At 37.3% G+C, this 22,286-nt stretch overlaps 1 protein-coding gene across 2 annotated transcripts in view; it reads right to left on the bottom strand.

Annotated features, from left to right (window-relative positions):
- TLK2 (tousled like kinase 2) overlaps window positions 1-22,286 on the bottom strand; it is an 85,205-nt gene that overhangs the window by 28,253 nt on the left and 34,666 nt on the right. For both annotated transcript variants that reach the window (XM_081109247.1, XM_081109248.1), the window contains exons 7-14: window positions 19,437-19,604; window positions 16,533-16,628; window positions 15,261-15,353; window positions 13,113-13,223; window positions 11,559-11,695; window positions 7,290-7,442; window positions 2,320-2,386; window positions 1,346-1,443 (exon numbers count right to left, since the gene is read on the bottom strand). In XM_081109247.1, coding sequence (XP_080965373.1) covers window positions 1,346-1,443; window positions 2,320-2,386; window positions 7,290-7,442; window positions 11,559-11,695; window positions 13,113-13,223; window positions 15,261-15,353; window positions 16,533-16,628; window positions 19,437-19,604 — 923 coding nt within the window. The remainder of the gene's footprint in view (window positions 1-1,345; window positions 1,444-2,319; window positions 2,387-7,289; window positions 7,443-11,558; window positions 11,696-13,112; window positions 13,224-15,260; window positions 15,354-16,532; window positions 16,629-19,436; window positions 19,605-22,286) is intronic.

Genomic DNA, 22,286 nt, shown 5'->3' with positions numbered 1-22,286 from the left:
CATCTTCTCTCAATAATGCAAAAAGTCTTCATGCTGTAACTTTTCCCCATAAAGGATACCAGCTTGTGTTGTTCACTAAAAAAGAAATAAGAGGTTCTGGCAAAAATAACTTTAAAAATATTTCTACCTAGTTCCTGATCTTAAATAGCCCCACTAGTAATCCTGAAATTATTTTGATTTTAAGACGACAGATTGCCTGTGGAGAGAAGTGACATTACTGTGTGATAATTAACTTTGGAAATAGACAGATCTAAATTTAACTCTTAGTTTGGGCCACTAGTTATGGGTCTCTGGTCAAGTTAACTGAATTTTTCTAAGCCTGTTTTCAGATCTATGTTTCAAAGATGACCTACCTTACCAAGTAAGTTCCTGTGAAGATTAAATGACAGAACACAAGGGCACTTAACACTATGACTGACAGAGAGAGTGCTCAATAACAGCTGTTGCTGGCACTTTACTGAAAAAGGCCATGGCTCACACTGGCAAACAAAAACACACAAGTTATAGCTATGCCAAAAACTCCTGTTTCAGAGTCCAAAATATGTGGGAAGGAACGGACTACAGATAGAAGCCATTTCCCACTTGCTATCTACTTTTCACAGTTTCAGTCTCCTAAATGACTTATAAACAAAGGTGGGCATTTATCTAAATGAATGTGCTGAACTTAACAGAGTCTTGCTTAAAATCTCAATGGCCAAATGGCTCTTAAAGGTCATTCAGAAACCAGGTGTCAATTCAATTATCTTTCCACAACACCACTCTGTCACCCATTCTTTCCTTTTGTAAGGCTCTGTAGGTAAATCTAAACAGGAAGTGTATCCTAACCATTTAGACTATAAATCTGTATTGTTTTAGTGACCTCTATGGGGAAATATACTACATGTATAGGTATATGTTTAATATATAAATCTAGTATTTTTATATATATTTAAACTAAAGCAAATCATTATTTTGTTCATAAAACTGTATTACACCCTACAATGGAATCAATTTACCAAATTTATATTAATCAAAAACATCATTCTAGAACAGCAACTTTCAACCCTTTTCATCTCATGGCATACACAAACTGATTACTAAAATTCTGCAGCACACCAAAAAGTACATTTTACCGATCTGAAATAAAATAGGTATAATTTTGATTTATTCACACCAGACAGCTATTGTTGTGTTGGCTGTTGTTATTTTTTTATTTGACAATCTAAGAGGTCAGTGCCCCTGACTAAATAGTCAGGTATTGCCTGTTTTAAAAATTCTTGTGGCACACCGGTTGAAAATCACTGTTCTAATGCATGTCAGAAAGTGCTCAGCAGTCGTTAAGCCAGTATACCCCCAAATTGCTTACTGTGAATTATCTTCATTATGTATCCTTTTTAGTTCCCTGATGTGTAGATTTCTAACCCTTTCTAGCCTTTCCAGCTCTGCCTGGATCTCCGCTTCCTCCTAAAGTAAAAAGGAAAGAAGTAGCTCAGAACACAAGAAATGTTACCTTTCCAGAATCTCATTTCAAAAACAGCATCAGACAGCTCTCTCATGAAAAGCTAAATCAAGATGTTTTGCATTAAAAAATATTTTTTAAAAGAACTAGACTTTTTGTCATAAAAACCAAGCCTATAACAAAATAATAAATAAAATTCAAACTATACAAAGGATTACAGTAGAAAAAGTAAGAGCCCTCTGCCCCTTGCTCCCTCCCCTCTAGACCACTCCTCAGATGTAACTGCTGTTAAGATTCTTATGTAAAGTTTTTAGGAACGTTTTGTGCATGTACATATAGATATGCAATCTTTTTTAAAACAAAAACCAGGTCCTTTGTCCGGTTCTGTTCTGCAAGTATGGATTATACTTGGTGTTTAAGTTTTACTGATTTAACAAGATCTGAGAATCCAGTGGGGAAAAAACAAACACGTACCAATAGCAGTTTATTAAAATGCTTATTGACCACCATCACTGTAAGCAGCACCCACCAAAAATGTATGAGCTGCTGAATTAAAAAGATGAGCAATCTACATCTAAGATGCTTCTGTGAACATCGCCAATAACAAATTCTGTGTAGATGCCTTTGTGTTACAAGGTTGATACAACCTTCTCTTCTTAGCCAGTTTAGGCAAAAGATAAGAGCTGCTATGTGATTTAAAATATCATGAGATTTCTGCAGGTACGTGAAACCAATACATTTGCCCAAATAACCAACTTATTTCCACACTAAATGTAAACTAAAAATCGCATTTCTGGGGATGGGGAGAGTTGGGGGGGGAGGGGGGGAGGGCCGTGTAAAAGAAAAAAAGAAAAAAAAATCGCATTTCTCATTATATTTACCTTTTTAAGATGACCTAATCTGAGTTTGAAGATTTCTTCTTGTTCATGGTATTCTGCTAATGTTAACCTGGAAAATAATGGTAGAAATTTCGATAAATTATTTGAAATCATAGTGCATATATTTAAAGAGAAATGCCAAAGTATGTTATACAGTATAATTAGTCTGTTAAAACAGCTAAAAGACAGTTTATCTTGCAGTCAATCCTTAGACACGAGAAAACTTCTGTGATTTATCAGATGTGATGTGAAAGAAGGACTTCAAAGGCAGAAGTCTAAATTGTAAAAAATGAAAAAATAAATAATGTGCTATATAATTTTACATTATTTATAACATTAGTTTTGTCCCAAACATTACTCAGATGAGAATCCTTTAGGAGAGGTAGCCAAAAATTATGTTTAAAGTGTTTTAAAGGGCAAAATAATAGCCAATGGATCTGCTTATTTTTAACAACTCTTAGACTTTGATACTATAATAACAAAGGGAAGAACGTCTAGAATCTGGAGTTTGAGGGCTAAGGTTCAAAGTGCAACTTGGGTCATGTGACCTTGGGCAAGCAACTTTAACCTCTTGAGTCTCAGTTTCCTAAAAATGCAGCAAGTAATAATACCTATCTAACAAAAGTGTTGTGACAAATAACTTTCTACCTCAACAAAATAAAAGTCAAAGTTATGCTGCCTGATACATCCCTTCACACCTCTCTGACTAAATAAACTAATGAGATAATGAGTGAGTGAATTAAAGGGGAGATAAAAAAAAAAAAGTGTTGTGACTATTAAATGAGAATGTGAAAAGAATGTATAATTTGTAAAATGCCATTTAAACAAAATTCTCAAAGGGCTGACTTGATGGGTAATCACTTGTTCATTTCATGTTCCACCTACTCCATTCACATGCTCATGTTTCAAGAGTAAGCATGTAAGATACTGCTCCATCTTCACCCTCTTCACATTCTGAAAGCATACACATATAATTCAAAGTTTTAGATGTCCCTGTTCAGATATATTCTAACTAGCAGTAGGAAGAAGAAACAGCTATCCTATCAACCAGGAAGGGCTACAAAAAGAGCCTTTGAGGTCTAACTAAAAGAAAATAAGAGAGTAAAAAGAAGAAACACATCTAATAGAAGAATTATGCCTATCTCTTCATAATTGCAGAAATACTTATATCCATTACTTTATATCACACTAGTAAAAAGAAAGGAAGAGCCCTGGTCAGATGGCTCAGGTGGTTTGATTCCCGGTCAGGGCACACACCTAGTTTGTAGGTTTGATACTCTGAGGCAACCAATTGAGATCTCATTCTCTCAAAATCAGTAAGAAAAAAATATCCGTGGGTGATGATTAAAAATAAAAATGGGAACCTGGCTGGTATGGCTCAGTGGTTGAACCAGGAAGTAATGGTTCGATTCTGGTCAGGGGGCCATACCTGTGTTGCAGGCTTGATCCCCAGTGTGGGGTATGCAGGAGGCAGCCAACCAATGATTCTCTCTCCCTCTCCCTTCTTCTCTCAGAAATCAATAAAAAAAATTTTTAAAAAATAAAAATAAAACAATAAAAAAGGGAGAAAAGAATGCTTTCTCTGCCTGAAATAGGTTTGATACCAGGAAAGGATAATATGACTCACTCCAAGACTCCAGAAGACTGTTTTTGGCTTCTGGCCCAAGGAATGAGCCAAGTCTCATCCTCTAATTAAAAACTGGACCGAATGCCTTCCAGCTTGGATTTTACACAGAACTCCAGATGGCAACTATTTATTCACATACTACTGACCTAGACTAAATTCTAATTATTGTTCTATGGAAAGGAAATAACCTATGCTGCCACCTTCTTCTTTTTCTTCTTCTTCTTCTTTTTTTTTTTTTTTGCCTATGCTTTCTTTATACTCCTAACCCAATGGCTTTATGCACTAGAGTTAAATAATTTTCAAGGTATATTGGAGGAAGAGTCCCTTCACAAAATAAATACACGAAAGAAGACAATCATCACATTAATGTGTGCAATATTTGCCTGGAGAATCTTTCAAATTTGGGCTCTTATTTTCATTTTTTTAAAGGAAATATTTTTTAGTTTTAGTTTTAAAATATTCAGAGCTATAACAGTGAAGATGTTTTCCAAGCTTGTTCATTATGCATATTTTTATAACTATACTTAATGTAATTATTAACTTAATCATCTGTTCATTTTCCTTAAATAAACTGAACTGCTATGGCTGGGGCTGTATCCTTTAGCTCTGTATCCCCAGTGTCCAGACCTGAGCTGAGTATATAATAAGCACTTAACATAGACTTACTAAATGAATGTCAAAGGAAACACTCCCCAATATGTCAGGTATGTATGGGGTGAGGATTGCTGTTAAGCAATCTTTCTCACTGGATTGAAGATACATTTCTGGAATGTCATGGACTTTTAACAATGGTGTAATACAAATATTATACTTGAGGGCGTTTATGCGTTAATATGTTTTTGTGAACTGATATGAAAACATAAAAGGCAAAAGACATACAAATTAATAAATCATACAATATTATTATATGCTATTTGTGGCTATCTTTAGACCTGAAACTTATTTTCAATTAAAGAACCCCACAATGACAGCTTTACAAAAATTCTTTTCCCCCTGAAAAACCAATGTAGCCACTATAAGTACACTGATTACAACAAGAGCAATGACTGATTCTATAAAAAAATATATATTTTTTAAATTTCAAATCTCCAATTCAGAAACCAACTTTACGGCTACCATCAATTCTTTAGATATTTATTGCCTACACTATTGTCTGTAGAGCTTTGGCTTTCCTTTTTAATTTGAAAGCCTCTTAACAACAGTTGATGACTTAAATGTCTTCAGGGTAAGCATAAGAAATATTTTAAATAGGTAAGTAAATATAGATTTTATTTCCCACGCAAATTCTAACTATTTGGTAGTTCCTGTCCAGTTGGCAAACTACATACAGCCAGCGGGCCATTCAGTCCACAGTTTCTTTTTGTAAATAAAGTGTTACTGGAACACAGCCACACCTATTCATTTACGTATTATCTAGGGCTGCTTTTAGGCTACTCGGTTGAGTATTTGCAACAGAAAATCTCTAGCTTGCAAAGCCTAAAATATTTACTATCTGGCCCATTAAAGAAAAAGTTTGTCAACTCCTGTCCCAGAGGAAGATTCTCTTAGGGTTTAAGAATTCAATGATCAAAGAGGGAACTCTGACATGAGATGGGGGTGAACAAGGAAGCTATCTGTGCTCAGGATATCCTACCCCTCCTATGTACTAATTGTTGATTGGCAGTGAAAAGAAGATGCAATTTAAGATACTGGTGTTTTCCTTAGGTACCCCAGAACAAGAAAATACTGTGATACCAAGATTTAGCTTATTGGGAAAATGTCCTTTTCCTAAAATAATACCTATTTTTTCTGAGCTTATTCCTAAGTTTGTGGCTGTTAACAAGTGCTCTTTAAACACAAAACAAACCCTCCCCACCCCGCAAAAAAAACACAAAAAAAACCCCCACGTGCTCTTTAGACAATAAAGACCATCTTTCAGTTGTGCATTCTTCAGTCTGAAATAGTAGCCAGGTAACCCCCATAAGACGATACCAACCTAGAGCCAAGCACACATAAGCAATTATATCCTTTGAATACCACAACAACATCACATCCTATATAATAAGAGAAACATGTAAATTGACTGTCCCTCTGCTATGCTCACCAGCCAATCAGGAGTGAATATGCAAATTAACCTGACAAAGCTGGTGGGTTAATTTGCATACACAGGCGCCAGGTGGAGAGCAGAGCAGGACAGCCCAAGGCTTGGGGGGACGTGGCTCCCTCCAAGCCGCTGGGCAGAGAGCAGAGTGGGAGAGCCAGCAGAGAATGGAGCAGCTTGGGGAACTTGACTCCCCAAGCCACCAGACGGAGAGCAGAGAGGGAGAGTTGACAGGCTGGAGGACTTGGCAGAGTGGGAGCTGTGGGACAAAGACAGAGCAGGAAGGGAAAACGAAGAGCGCAGGGAGCACTAGGAATTCTGCGAATAGTAGTTCTGGTGGCAGCCCCAGGACCTGAAGTGGAAGCCCAGAGTGCAGGGAGCACCAGGAATGCTGGGAATCATAGTTCTGGTGGCAGACGGATCTCCTAGACCAGCGGTTCTCAACCTGTGGGTTGCGACCCTTTGGGGGTCGAACGACCCTTTCACAGGGGTTGCCTAAGACCATTGGAAAACACATATATAATTACATATTGTTTTTGTGATTAATCACTATGCTTTCATTATGTTCAATTTGTAATAATGAAATTGGGGGTCACCACAACATGAGGAACTGTATTAAAGGGTCACGGCATTAGGAAGGTTGAGAACCACTGCCCTAGACACTAGAGCAAAGTGAGCCTGGAGCAAGTTACTGTTGCGGTGGGGGATGGAGGGAAAGCAAAGGTGAGAGACATAAGTAAAATCAGAGTGTCTAGGAAAAATTAAAGGGAAGATATCCTAAAACTTCCAGGAAATCTCCACCAATGAAGCAAAGCAAAAAAAAAAAAAAGCCTCTATTATTCTGTGAGCAACAAACCAAACTGGGTTGGGGGTCTCAGACAATTCGCTCATATGATTGCAAAGACAGAAACTCCCGAGGGCTCCCCTGAGGGCTCCCAGATTGGAGAGGGTGCAGGTTGGGCTGAAGGACCCACCCCCCAGTACACGAATTTTCGTGCACCGGGCCCCTAATTTGTTATAACAGTGGCCAAAGATCATGATGTCAAGTTAAGTGACATTACTTTTCCTTCTCACTCAAAACTTCCTAAATAAGATCAAGCTAAAAATATTAGCTACCTTTATATGACTTGAGCAAATCCATTAATATAGCCAAAAACAAAACTTAAGGTCTAGAAATCTCCATAATTTATCAATTTTTTCCAGTGGCATTCAATAGTTTTGTGTTTTAGGGGAGAGAGTGGTATCTCATATCAATAAAGAACATACGTTTCATTTTCAGCTCCATTGGTCTTGCTTTTCCGCTGTTTCTGCTCATTGGTTGCTGGAGGGGCCTGTCCCATGGCAGGAGGTTTCCGCTTTGCTAACATTTTCCGCTGTCTTTCAATTTCTTCCCTCTGTGAATTTATCCTTTCCTGCTGCCTAGAGATATAAAAGATGTGGCACAGAGAAAGAAGGTAAAAAAAAAAATTAACATGGCTAGAGAACACACACAAATATCTTTGTCACCTGCATATTTAATAGACTTCAGAAAATAACCCCCTTTAAATCAAGTAGAGATTTGATTTTAACTTGTTTGAAAGAGCCAAATAATTGATAGAAAGATTTATTTAGAAAGAGTCTGCTTTAAGACACTAGTTATGATTATTTTCAGAGTAGAAAAGTGGGCAGGAAGGAAAATGATCAAATTTCTACTGTGACCTCATTTTCTGACTAAAAAGAATTTTCCCAGAAGAGGTCACTAGTAAAAAAATAAATAAATAAACAAAAATAAAAATAAAAAGAATTTTCTGATACCTTTTTAAAAGTTAAGAAAACAGCTCTAAGTCATTCCCACTCACTGATATAGTGAAACCTATACTAAGTACCTTCAGAAAAAGCACAATGAAGCCTTGTAAGTAGTAAAAACTCCCTCAGATATGGTACATTAAATGAATAAAAAACATAGATAAAGATTCCAGACATCTAACATCATTAGACTATTTCCTAATGAGATGTCTAATTTTTCTAAACAAGTTTACAAATTAAAAGTCAATAAAAATACCAATATAAGAAAATCACGCCCTAGCTGGTTTGGCCTGGTGGATAGAGCGTCGGCTTGTGGACTGAAGGGTCCCAGGTTCGATTTCAGTCAAGGGCATATGCCTGGGTTGCAGGCTCGATCCCCAGTGGGGGGCGTGCAGGAGGCAGCCGATCAATGATTCTCTCTCATCATTGATATTTCTAGCTCTCTCTCCCTCTTCCTCTCTGAAATCAATAAAAATATATGTTTAAAAAAAAGAAAATCACTTTCTCTTATGTGTCCCACCACCTAACAAATATTAAGGTTTATAGACTTGATATGTAAAAATATACCAAGATTTGGGTTTAGTTAACATACTAAACTCTTTAAATTACCTGTCATAGTTGACAGTCAAATGCTAGATATGCTTTCCCCATCTCTTTTTTTTATCGAATCTTCATTTTTATAGAATGACAATCTATTTTTTAACCTATTCTCAAATGAAATCTCTTCTACCCTCTTCCCTGAACACAGCAGTTGTCAGTCCCTATACAACTTTTCCAGATTCAGTATATTTATTTAGAAAGAGTCTGCTTTAAGACACTAGTTATGATTATTTCCATTCTTGGAAGAGTGGCGACCAGAAAAAAAAAGACTATGCTCCAGGGAGGGCAATACTTTAAACAAGGTTAAACTAATCTGAGCACTGAAAGTAACTAACCATCTGATAATATAATTCCTTTGCTGGATCACTGATTAGATATCAATTTAACAGCAGAATTGACATTTTAATTAAAGAGTTTTCTGCTTGTCTGAAAAAAATCTTTTAACTATCATTGGAGGTATGCTTCCCCTTCCAAAATATATGTATAAAATCATTTGTGGTTTAAAAAATTTCTGGATTAAGACACAGAATCTTTAGGTAAAATCACAGTCTTCCTTCTGACTCAATGAACATCCTTAAGGGAAATAATTTACCTTCTCTGAACATGAGTTTCCTAATCAAAAAAATTGGTAAAAATACATCTTTAGCTCATTTCTACCCTTTCAGGGGCCATGAGTACAAGGTACTCTGAACTTTCTGGAGATAACCAGACAATATCTAATTTAAACTATCAACTATAGTGGGAGAATCACTCAACCTCCACAGATTACCAGCCCCACAGTCAACATATATATAAACCATAAACAAAGGGTAGCATACTGATGCCAAGACATCTTTGGAGCATCTTAAACTGTACAAAATAAGAATAAGAGAGCTTGCCTTGACATGAAAATTGATGTAGCAGAGATCAATCTATGCTAATAATAGGGTAATATACAAATTGGTTGGGACGCCGTCACAGTAACGGAAGTGGGGCCGCGCGGCAGAGAGTCCTCTCCGTGCACCTGTGCCAGGGTCCACAGGCGCGCGGAGAGGCCCCTCCACTGTGGGCCTGGCCTGGGGGCGGTTCCATGGAGGTCTGCAGGCCTCCGCCGCGGTCCGGCCTGGGGGCAGGGCTGCGGCAGGGGCCTCTGTGCGCCTGCGCTGGGGGTCCGCAGGCCTCCTCCGCGGCCTGGCCCGGCAGTCCGCAGGCCTTCCCCAGCTCCAGCCTACCTCTTTGGGGCAATCCATCTAGGAGCCCCGGATGGATGGGTGGCGCCTACCTCTTTGGGGCAATGGATCACAGGGCACAGGCCAGGCTAGGGTAGCCCCCTCCCATCCCCGCCCGAATTTTGTGCACCGGACCACTAGTGTTATATGTAATAAGGATTCCTACATTAATTCCTGATGTTCTGAAAACTACTTACCTATTAATACTTACAAATAAAAGTTATCTAAAGATAGTCTATCAGTGATACTCATTATGATTTATTTTGAGAGTACAAAGTCTGGATTATGTCAATAAACTATAAATTCTCTTAGAACAAGAACCATGTCTTATCAACCCTTCTACTTCCAACACATATGACAATGCCTTTATACAGTTGAGCCTTAAATATTTCTTGCATGCCATCAATTTTAGAGTGTTCGATCTTCATCACCCATGGAAAGAGTATTTTCCACCATCTTTTACAAAAGTATTGATGACCTAATAAATCCATCTCACTCAAATCTAAATAACCCTATTTCAAAAGTCATTGCCTATAAAAGAAAACAAGATAATCAGTCTTTGGCACCACTATGGGTTGAACTGTGTCATATAAAATATAAGTGAAAGTCCTCACCCCCAGTACCTCAGATTATGACCTTTGTAAACAGAGTCACTGGAGATGCATTTAGTTAAAATGAGGTCATAGTGGAGTAGGGTGGGCCCTAATTCCAATATGACTGCTGTTTTTACATGAAGAGAAGAGAAGACACAGAGACACATGGGGGAACAGAATGTGAAGATGGAGGCAGAGGTTGAAGTAGCTATGCTGCCACAGCCACAGAACACCAAAGAAGGATCCTCCCTAGCGGCTTCAGAGGGTAGAAGAAATTTCATTTGAGAATTGGTAAAAAAAAATCCCAACAGACTCTGTCCTTCTACAAAAAAAAAGTTTGGCCTCCTGAACTGTGAGAGAATAAATTTGTTTTGAACCACCAGTTTATGGTATTTTGTTACAGTAGCCCAAAGAAAAGAATACAGGCACCTTCAACAACAAAACTGTTATTTCAGACTCCAACCATATTACATATAAACAAGCAGGAGGCAGTAAAGAACAATGCACATTTTCACCAAAAAATTTTTAAGCAGTGCTCTATAGATAGCACCTAAATATACCAAATACAAATTTTTAAAGATTCCCAGGATTTATTATGTTCTACTAGAGGCCCAATGCACAAAATGCATGCAAGAGTAGGCCTTCCGCCCTGGCCAATTTGGCTTAGTGGATAGAGTGTCGGCCTGCGGACTGAAGGGTCCCAGGTTCGATTCTGGCCAAGGGCACATGTCTGGGTTGTGGGCTCGATCCCCAGTAGGGGGCATGCAGGAGGCAGCTGATCAATGATTCTCTCATCATTGATGTTTCTCTCTCTCCCCCTTCCTCTCTGAAATCAATAAAGAATTTTTTTTTTTTTAAAGTAGGCCTTCCTTCCCCCGGCTGCCAGCACCGGCTTCCCTCTGGCACCCAGGCTTCCCTCGCAGCCCCAGCTTTGTCTAGAAGGTCATCCGGAAGGACGTCCAGTCTAATTAGCATATTATGCTTTTATTAATATAGATATCTACTGGGAACTGTGAAATGCACTACCCAAGAGAGAAGCTACAAAATGCCAAAGAAGGATCCTCTCTAGAGTCTTCAGAGGGAGTACGCTCCTGGCAACACCTTGTTTCAAATTTCTGGCAATTTTAATTTTTTTAAGCTTTAATGTAAAACTCGTTTTGATTCCTTTGATCACTTGTTTAATTTTCTCAGGATTTTCCCTACATTTTTTAACACATGTGATGGCTAAAACTGACTGAAAAGATGACTATCACTAACTACTAGAATTATTAATGACTACAATTACAGAAAACTTAAAAAATACAAACCAAGTTGTCAATTCTCAATTTAATCATCACAAATTAACTTACTTGATAAGGTTCTGGAAAGCATAACCATCTGTCCATTGTTCAGTAAAAGAGGCCCCGTGTCGGACAGTGGTAAAGTGGCCCAATCTCAAGCGGTCTTGCATGCTCTTATCTCTACATGCCATCTTCTCTTGTTTTGACTTAGAAGAACAAACAGAAAATAATTTCATTTTCCTATGAGAACTCATATATAGCATTATGTTTATTTTTTGTACTATACTGTGCAAAGTTTAGTACAACTGACTAAATTTACACTGACCTTAGGAAGTAAGCTAAAACTTTAAATAAATTCTCTATATTAACATCTACCTTATCATAAAAATGGGAAAAAAGCGGTTTCCTTATTATAAAATTAATAAATTAAAAGATGAAGCAGTCCTGGCTGGTTCTGCTCAGTGATTAGAGTATGGGCTCACAGACCAAAGAGTCTCAGGTTCGATTTCCAGTCAAAGTCATGTACCATTGTTATAGGTTTCCCCAACCCTGGTAGGGGGCCATGCAAGAGGCAACCAATCCATGTTTCTTTCTCATGTCAATGTTTCTCTCTCTCTCCCCCTCCTCCCTCCCTTCCAATCTCTCTAGAAATCAATGGAAAAAATATCCTCAGGTAAGGATTACAAGTAATAATAAAAAAATAAAAGATGAAGCAAAATTTCCCAGTATCTTTGACATCAGCATAATCACTTCACTTTTATCACTGCTCCCTGTCATTTTAACAACATCCCAAAGATTTTAAGCACAAGTAACCAGGTTGCCTCAAACCTGTACCTTGTAATAATTTCATTAGTAAGTTCTGCCATCTTAAAGCTTTCAATGTAAGATAAATAAGTACTGGGAATGTAATAAAAAAAAAAACTTTCAAAAAGAAGTTACTAATAACTATTAAAAGCAAGTTGCAATTAATCACATACAAGGATATACCAACATAATTATTTTACAAAACAAAACACTTAATTATAACATTATTATATGTGTACATTACTCCAAATACCATCTCTGAAATGGAAACATAATTATTGTTAAATGTTTGTAATAGAATCCACACTTCAACAGATAGATAAAAGTAAGAATTAAGGCCCAACCAGGTAAGCTCAGCTATAGCATTGTCCTGATATGCCAAGGTGTGGGGTGTGGGTTCGATCCCCGATCAGGGTATATACAAGAATCAACTAATGAGTGCATGGATAGGTGGAAAAACAAATCTCTCTCTCTCTCTCTCTCCTCTCTCTAATCAATAAATTAAAATTTAAATAAATAAAAGAATTTAGGGAATCAACATCTCAAATAAACTCAACTAGGACAAGCTGTTTCTGTCCAATCAACATCACACAGAAAGCAGTGCAAAACCAAAAAGCAGAAAGAATGTCCCAAATTATAACTCTGGATGCTTGGTTCACGTATCCAAACAAGAAAGAATTTTAATTATCAAACAATAAGTCTTTTCCTAAAAAGCCCTAGTTTGAAATATTTTCATCCCAGGTAAGGAGTAAGGACCCACAACGACACACACTGAGCACCTTGGGATACGTAGTATCCTGGCTGCCTTTCACCACTCACCTTTTCTATAAGGAGTTTCTTGCTCATTGTCACACATCGATTTAATCGTTCTTTGTATTTCTCTAGCATCTTTTGCTGTTCATCAATCTGCCGTCTCAAATCACAGTTGGCCTTCAATGGAAAACAACATTTTACCTCCAAGGAAGAACGATTAATACAAAAGAAGTTTCTAGGGATGTCAGAGAATCATTTGTTCTTAAATCAAAAGCAAAATTAAGGATCGAACAGGTCTTAAAAAAATGTTAAATTCTTTATTCTCTCTTAATAAACTTATCTATTTATTAAAGATAAATTCTGTTACTAAAAGTGAGCTTGTTTTTCTACTGATCATATTTTACTCCTCCCAAAAGCTAGTTACAGCTATCTAAATCTAGTACATCACATATGCCTCAATTATCACAAGACGAAAGGGAAAAAACCCTATGAAATATGAGATGCTTAAAATACATAAAGCATGATTAAACACTTTACAGCACTTTTGGATTAAATACTTATAAAGAGTGACTAAACATTTACAAAAAAATTACAGAATTAAAAAACACACACATATAGTTCTTTAAGTTCAATTGTTCTTTGTTTTTAAATTCTTGTTTCCAAAGAAAAGGAGACATGAATGTACATAGTGTTTCTTACCAGAAAAGCCAGGCACACCCATGCCCACATAAGACAGAACTAACTAGCTGAATACGAGGTCCTGGTTCAAGAATGCCAGAATGTAAATACACAGTTAATTTAGCTGTGGCCAGAAGGATGGGATAAATACTTTGAAAAATTCAAGCCTCCTACAATAACAGAGAAGGAAAGAACCACTAACCAAGATCAATTTTGACTTGAAACTCCTGAATTTATCCTGGTGTTAAAGGAAAGATCTCCACTCTTTCGGTAAATAAATGCTACTTTATAACAACTTGCTGGAATTATGAAAGAAAAAAAAATCTGGTATTCCCAATCAAATAAAATAAGTGTTTCTGAAACATTAAAAATCACACATGGAGGATATTACAGAAAACTCAATTTTTAAGGCTTTTCAGGCTTCATTTTAAAGTGACCAGAATAGAAAAGCTCCCATCTCCAACTGTCCGCTCTCCCCATAAGTATAAATTCTTCCCATTAGTTCCTCTATGAGTTCTATGGACCACATTATCAAAAGCGAAGTGCAAGGCAGCAGACCCCTACTCAGCTGTGTCATGGGAGCCCCCGTGGTTCTTCTATAGAACCTTCAGGGCCTCATGGAGCCAGTTTGAAAACCACCACATTAGTATAAATAAGGATCAAACCTACCCCTTCTAAATCACTAGAGAAGAGAAAAATGTTAGTCAATTTTATTTATAAATCAGCAATATTTATGTATATATGCATTTATATAAGTACTACAAATGGCTCAAAATTACTAAAGGAAATGTATCAAATGTTTTATCTTGAATGCTATATTTTCCAGCATTTGCTGAATTTTTTTAAAAAAAGAGCAGGTATTACTTTCATAACAACAATAAAAACATTTAAAAAATTTTAAGCATGGATCTGTCAATATACCAAATTGCATGTTAAAAATACGTATTTAAAATATCCTGGTATATTTTCTAGTGGCATCTTTTAAATTCCAGATTAGGTATTTTTGAAATTTTTCTTGTAAGTACAAAAAACTTTAGATGAATAGATTATAAAAGATACAAAATAAAAAAACCCAGGCTGTGAAATAGTTTTAAAATTCCAGAATACTAAGGCCCTGGCTGGGTTGCTTTATTGGTTAGAGCGTTGACTCCATACACCAAGATTGCAGGTTTTATCTCTGCTCAGGACACATACAAGAATCAACCCACCAATGCACACATAAGTGGGACAACAAACTGATGCCCCCTCCTCTCCGCTCCCCCTTCCTTTTTCTCTCATTTTAAAATAACAATAATAAAAGAATATTAAAATTCTACAATATAAGATTTCCAATTTAAAGGCATTTACAGTGCTTAGAATGTAGGTTTGATCCTGCCTGCTACTCAGATTCCCTTGAATTAAAGGAAAATATCCATATGCTTATTATTTAACTTTGTTATTTGGCTATAGTAATTATCTCTATGATATGCACATATGCCAAATACACATAACATCAATCAGTGCTTATAAAATCTCCTATTACATTTTAATACTTACTCTTAACAAATCATCTATTCTTCCCTCCTTCTTCTCTAAGTCAGAATTCTTACTGTTTTCTAGTGCAGATATTTTTTCTATTGTGAGGTCAGACTATAGAGACAAAACAAAATTTAGAATTAGTCTCAAAATACTGCATGCCGTCACTCATTTTCTCATTATTTTTCTGGGGGGAAAAGGCACTTGCTAACAAATAGCCAAGAATCACATGGCTCAAGAAACTGAATCTCCTTTCTTCATCCCATTCTTTAAGTTTTATATTCTGTTACACCTGCACCTCAAAAACATATTAAAACTGGAATTAAATGTATGAATTCTTAAGATCTCTGTGCATTGAACAATAGAGAAACACACTACTTTAGAAATGAAACTGAGAGAAGACATGACCCAAGCACGCCACCTTGTGGAAATAATGAACAATTAGAAGGCGAGAGATCAAAGTTATTGTAATATTCAACTATCTTTCAATTGCCCAAAGGCTGGTAATTCAAATAAAATTAAAGTCTGCTTCTGAAGGTTGCATAGCTCGAGACTTTAGAAATGCTCCTAGATTGTCAAGCATCCTGCCCTGACTTGAAGGCAGCACAGTGCCAAGAAAACCTGGTATACTATTTGGCTAGTTCAATATTACAAAGTAGAAGACATATATCCACTACCCTTTGCAAATAATATCTTTGATTGTTCACAACATTCTAACTTAAAAAGTTTCTGAAGACTGTTTAAGGAGAAAAGTATGTTGGTGTGCCACATGTTAAAGAAGTTTATCTAGGTCTTGCCAAATGAACAGGTACACAGAATAAATTAACTCCTTTCATAAAGTAGTAAATTAACATTCATTGACGACTACCATGAGCACTGTCCTAATAAGCATTTTGTATATATTGTTTGAGATAATTAGAATCAACCACATTATACAGATGATTTGTACTCAAGAAAATTGAGGACTAAAAATATAATGTAAGGTGTAAAGACAGAATTTGAACTCAGGCCTAAAGGTCTCCAAATGAGTGCTCTGTTCTCAACAGCTTGCTATAAAATAAGCGCTTCTGCTGCAACGTACCAGAAAGGAAAAGAAACACCTCAAAAAGTTAAAGCACCTTCCAAAAGACTTTAAGTACTCATAATGTAAGTTCTAAATAGAATAATAAAAATAATGAGGTAAAGTTAGAGAATTAAAGGGAAGACAAAGAGAGAACTCATAGACTTTATATGTGGTTAGCATTTATTCTTAAGCAGATCTTTTTCTCCTCTGTTTACCTATCGCCAACCTACCTGGGTCTGTCTGTGCTGGATGGAGATCTGTTTCTGGGAGCTGCAGGAATGCTCTGTGTTACCAGATCCTGTAGAAGAGGGACTGTTTTGCTGAGCCTGTAATAAAGGTATATTACCAATCACAAGAAAGTTTTGCACTTTCCTCCACAAACATTTGTATGAATGCAAATGATTAACTCTATATAAAAAATGAACTCTGATGAAAGGCAGAAGTCAGGGCCATGTAGCCACGAAGAAAGTAAAACAATTCAAATGAGAAGCAAGAGCCAGACACGATGGCTTGGACCATGTTCCTAGAAATAGTTTAAAATATCAAATGCCGCCTTAGCTGGTTTGGCTCAGTGGATAGAGCGTCAGCCTGAGGACTGAAGGGTCCAGGTTCAATTCCGGTCAAGGGCACATGCCCAGGTTGAAGGCTCAACCCCCAGTAGGGGGCATGCAGAAGGCAACCGATCAATGATTCACTCTCATCATTGATGTTTCTATCTCTCTCCTTTTCCTTTCCTCTCTGAAATCAATGAAGATATATTTTTTAAAAAAGCAAATGCTTATAAAAGTATTTTTTTAAATATGTAAATTAAAAGTTATTCCTGTTATAACAGGCCCCTTTCACTTGTATTTAAATATGCTTTTATCAGAAAAGGCTGGTGATGAAGCAAGGGGATGCTAGTAACTCCAGGCGGAGGGACTGGGAACTCCTATTCAGAATACAGTACTGCCCCTTATCCACAGTTTCAGTTACCTGTGGTCAACCATCGTCTGAAAATATTAAATGGAAATTTCAGAAATAAACAATTCATAAGTTTGAAATTGCACTCTGTTCTGAGCGACGTGAGGAAATCATGTGCTGTCCCGCTCAGGACGTGAATCATCCCTTTGTCCAGCGTATCCATACTGTATGCACAATGAACCGTTAGTCACTCAATAGCCATCTGACTGTCAAAGTACTACAGTGCTTGTATTCAAGTAACCCTTACCTTACTTAATAATGGCTTAAAAGAGCACAAATAGTGACACTCGCGATGCAGATGTGCCACCAAGTGTTTCCTGTATGTGAAAAGGTAGGTATGTATAGGTACTATTGATACCATCTGTAGTTCCAGGAATCTACTGGGGGTCCTGGAACAGATAAGGGGGGGACTATTGTAGTCTCCTAAGTCCCCAAACATTATCCATAAACACACACTGGCCCAAAATCCAAGTTAATTTCTAATAATATTACTTGCTGACAGTGACTTTTTAAAAATATATATTTTTATTTATTTCCGAGAGGAAGGGAAAGGGAGAGAAAGACAGAACCATCAATGATGAGAGAGAATCATTGATCAGCTGCCTCCTGCATGCCCTACACTGGGGATCGAGCCCACAACCTGGGTCCTGACTGGGAATTGACCGTGACCTCCTAGTTCATAGGTCAATGCTCAATCACTCAGCCATGCCAGCCAGGATGAGTGACTTTTATACACAATTTACAGGGCATTTCTAAAGCATTTTTATTTATTTTATTTTTATTTTTAAAATATTTTTATTGATTTCAGAGAGGAAGCAAGAAGGAGAGAGAGAGAGAGAGAGAGAGAGAGAGAGAGAGAGAGAGAGAAACATCAATGATGAGAGTGAATCATTGATCGGCTGCCTCCTGCACACCCCCCACTGGGCATCAAGCCCACAACCCTGACACGTGCCCTTGACTGGAATCAAACCCGGGACCCTTCAGTCTGCAGGATGACGTTCTATCCACTGAGCAAAACTACCTAGGGCTTCTAAGGCATTTTTAAATTTAGAAAGCTAATTTAGGATTTAATATTATTCAACTATTCAGGAATATACAATCATTATTATCCCAAAATTCCTTTTATAAACAAAATGGCACCTAACAACACAGTACAACTCGTCACAGACATAATTAGGAAATATTGGATAGTGTGAGGATTAGATAATGTAGTGTTTTCCACAGGTGAGTTTTTCTGATACTGTATATATTTATTTTTCCTTTTTTTTTAATCCTCACCCAATGATATGTTTACTGATTTTCGAGAGAAAGGAGATGTGCCTCTCTCACATTGATGTTTCCATCTCTCTCTCTCCCTCCCTCCCTTCCTCTGTCTCTAAAAATCAATGGAAAAAATATCCTTGGGTGAGGATTAACAAAAAAAGAGAAGAAGAAACTTAGATTATAACTGGAAATAATGAACCAGTAAGAGGAACACAAATTTTAACAAATGGTGGCTTCAGCTCTGAAAATTGTCCCTAAACATGGAAGCATAAGGCAATGGAGCTTTCTCTTGCTTTATACATCCTTGGTCACAAACAGTTGGTAGGTCACAGAAACCAAGAAAGTAGAAATTTCTGAGTCAAATTGTATTATAATTTGGCAAATAGGTCAAACTTTCAAGTTCTTGTTCTTCAAGGAAGGAGAAAGAAGCAAGCTCAAAAGAGCAAACAGAACAATATTCCTGGAAAAAGTAAACATAACACTCAGAAGAGTTGAGAGAAGGCAAGCATGTCGGTCACGCAAATACCAGAGGTGAAACAGCTTGTAAGCATGCTACGGAACCCCTGACTACATGCTAAAATTTTACTGACTTGAATATTGCTTTAAATAAGTGATGGCTGCAGTTTGGAAATTTTACTTGTTATAAGTTCTTTGGTTGTGATGGAATTTGATCTATATCTTCTTTACTTTGTCAACGTAAGATCGCAGTTTTCTTCCCACAATGTGTTCAGACATTAACAAAACAGTTTTTCTCTCAGCCCTTTGAACCCAGGGAGACTGAGAAGAAGCTCACCACTACCTCTAGAAGTGACAGTTAAAAAGGCCATCCTCTCTCTACCAAACAGTTATTCTAACTTCATCAAGGAGCTCCAGGACAACAAGGGTCTGCATAACTCAGGCTCAGTACTCACTGAGACAAAAGTGAAGCAGAGGCCAGCTCCCCTCTGTGCCAGCTGCTCTGTGTCGAGCCGAGGTTTTGCTAGCATTACTGACATCAGGGGTGGCAGAGCAGACTGCTCCTCTGAGACCTCCTTTGCAGCGCTGCCATCTAAACCATAGAGGGGTTGTTCTACTCGTCGCTGGAAAACATTAAAAAACACACAAATTACATGAGAAAGAAAATCTGATATTGCCAAAACATGCAACAGATTAAAACAGTTACTGAATATAATAATGATTTAAAAAAACCAAATACCTCTGAAAACAAATACAGAGAGCATAATAACATTATTGGATTATAACCTAGCTATCAACCTGAATTAATATCTTACTCAAATTAAGCAAAACTACATTTTAATGGTTCTATATTTACTCAACTCTGAATTGGCAGGTTACTCTGTACAGTTCAATAAATCAACCTCATAATACCCTCAATCCTACAAAGGAAATGTTATTTCTATCCTGTAGGTAAATGAAGATTAAGATATTTGTTCCCTACTTTACAGGTAGAGCTTATTTCACTCTTAATCCTATTCTCAGCACACTATACTTAGATGCAAAAAACAGCTGAAATAAATATAAGCAAAGCAATCTCCATACTACACTAAAAGAATAACATACCACAATTATGTATGATTTATTCTAGAAATGTTAAGTATGGTTCATTAGCAAACCCACTAATGTAATTCATTACATTAATGTCAGAAGGAGAGGAATCAAGATTCTTCCCTTTATAGATGACCCCCGCAAAAAAAGTCCACATTATTGGGCAACTCTTAAAAAAAAAAAAAAAAAAAAAAAAGACCTGGTGGCTCAATGATTGAGCATCAACTTATGAACCAGGAGTTCACAGTTCGATTCCCGGTCAGGGCACATGTCCAGACTGCAGGCTCAATGCCCAGTGTGGGGTGTGCAGGAGGCAGCCAATCAATGATTCTCTCTCACCATTGATGTTTCTATCTCTCTCCCTCCCCCTTCCTCTTTGAAATAAATAAAGATATATTTTAAAAAAACTACAAGTATCCATCTTTCATATAATGACGTATTTTTTTAGAAATTAACATACATAAACTTAATGGCTCTATAGTAGAAACACTATCATTAATGTTAGAAATTACATGGAATTAACACATTAATATCATAATCATTCAACATTTTTATAAAAGTTTTGGTCAATGTGATAAGGAAAAATGAGGTAAAAACACTGGAAAATAGTAAAGCATCATTAAAAAGTATCATTTTTGGATGATATAACTATTCACAAAGGAAACCAAACCAACTGAAAAACAAAATAAGAGTTCAGTAAAATGGTCATATATAAAATAAATAGACAAAAATCAATAGCTTTCCCATATACCAACAACAATTAATTACAATCAGAATATGCAATGGAAGAAAAAGCAGACTTAAAATTTATGTAAAATACTCAGAAATACACTTAAGAAGTATGCAGATTATACATAAAGAAAAACTAGAGCCAGGTGGTGTGGCTCAGTGGTTGAGCATAGACCTATAAATCAGGAGGTCACAGTTTGATCCCAGTGTCATGCCTGGGTTGCGGACTCAAGCCCCAGTGTGGGGCATGCAGGAAGCAGCCAATCAATAATTCTCTCTCATCACTGATGTTTTTATCTCTCCCTCTTCCTTCCTCTCTGAAATCAATAAAAATAATTTTTTAAATATATATATATATATACATTTTTTTTTCTTAAAAAAAGGAAAAACTAGAGCTTCACTGACAAACACAGAAGATTTTACCTAAATTAAATTGCAATATTATGCTTCTGGATTCAAATTTTACAGATGTCAAATTTCTCTAAAAACCAATGCTTAGGGCTTTTTCTTTCTTTTGGTTTTTTTCTTTTCCTATTTCACAAGAGAGTGTGGTGATGGTATAATTATCATCTGGGTTCCTTCTTACTCTCTTTTAGGGAGTTGATTTTTGTGGAACTTCACAAATGAATTCTAAGGTTCACTTAGAAAAATAATCAAAATTAGTCATATAATTTTTAATAAGGAATATCTGGGAAATTTGACTATTAAAACATATACAAAGCAACATTAACTAAATCAGTATAATACAGAAAATTCAGGAAGCAACCCATGTAATATGAATATATAATTAGTGATTAAAATATACTTCAAATTAGTGGGAACTTATTAAAAAGATTATAGGATACTTGCAGATATTAGAAAAAAGGAAAAGAAGGTTGCTTCCTTATCTATCTACTAGAGGCCTGGTGCATGAAATTCGTGCGGGGGGAGGGGGGGGTTGTCCCTCAGCCCAGTTTACGCCCTCTCACAGTCTGGGACCCCTTGGGGGATGTAGCAGTGTGCCAAGCGTCAGGCAGCGAGGAAGAAGCCCGAATTGGGGCCGGACGTCCATCTGCTTGCGCTCATCCCAGCCCGCTGCACCTGCTGCCACCACTCGGTAGTGCTGCTGCAGAGTCAGGAGAGGCTCCCAACGTGGCAGCTGCGCTCACCAGCAGTGAGCCCGGCTTCTGGCTGAGCGGCACTCCACTGACCACCATGGGGGAGCTCCTGCGTTGAGCGTCTGCCCCCTGGTGGTCAGTGCACATCATAACGACCAGTCGTTCTGCTGTAATGGTTGCTTAGGTTTATATTATATAGATTAGAGGCTCGATGCATGAAATTCGTGCATGGGTAGGGTTCCTAGACCTGGCCGGCGATCAGGGCTGATCGGTGGGGCGACTGGTAGGGTGATCGGGGGCGCACCTGATGCACCCGCCTTGGCCAGGCTGACACTGGCCACACACCCTGCCACTGCGGCCATTGGCCTCCCTCTGCGGGGCAACTGATGG

Source organism: Myotis nattereri (genome assembly GCF_964212035.1).
Source record: "Myotis nattereri genome assembly, chromosome: 16".
Taxonomy (NCBI): domain Eukaryota; kingdom Metazoa; phylum Chordata; class Mammalia; order Chiroptera; family Vespertilionidae; genus Myotis; species Myotis nattereri.
The sequence above is the reverse complement of the archived record's forward strand: the minus strand, read 5'-3'. Positions and strand labels throughout refer to the sequence as shown.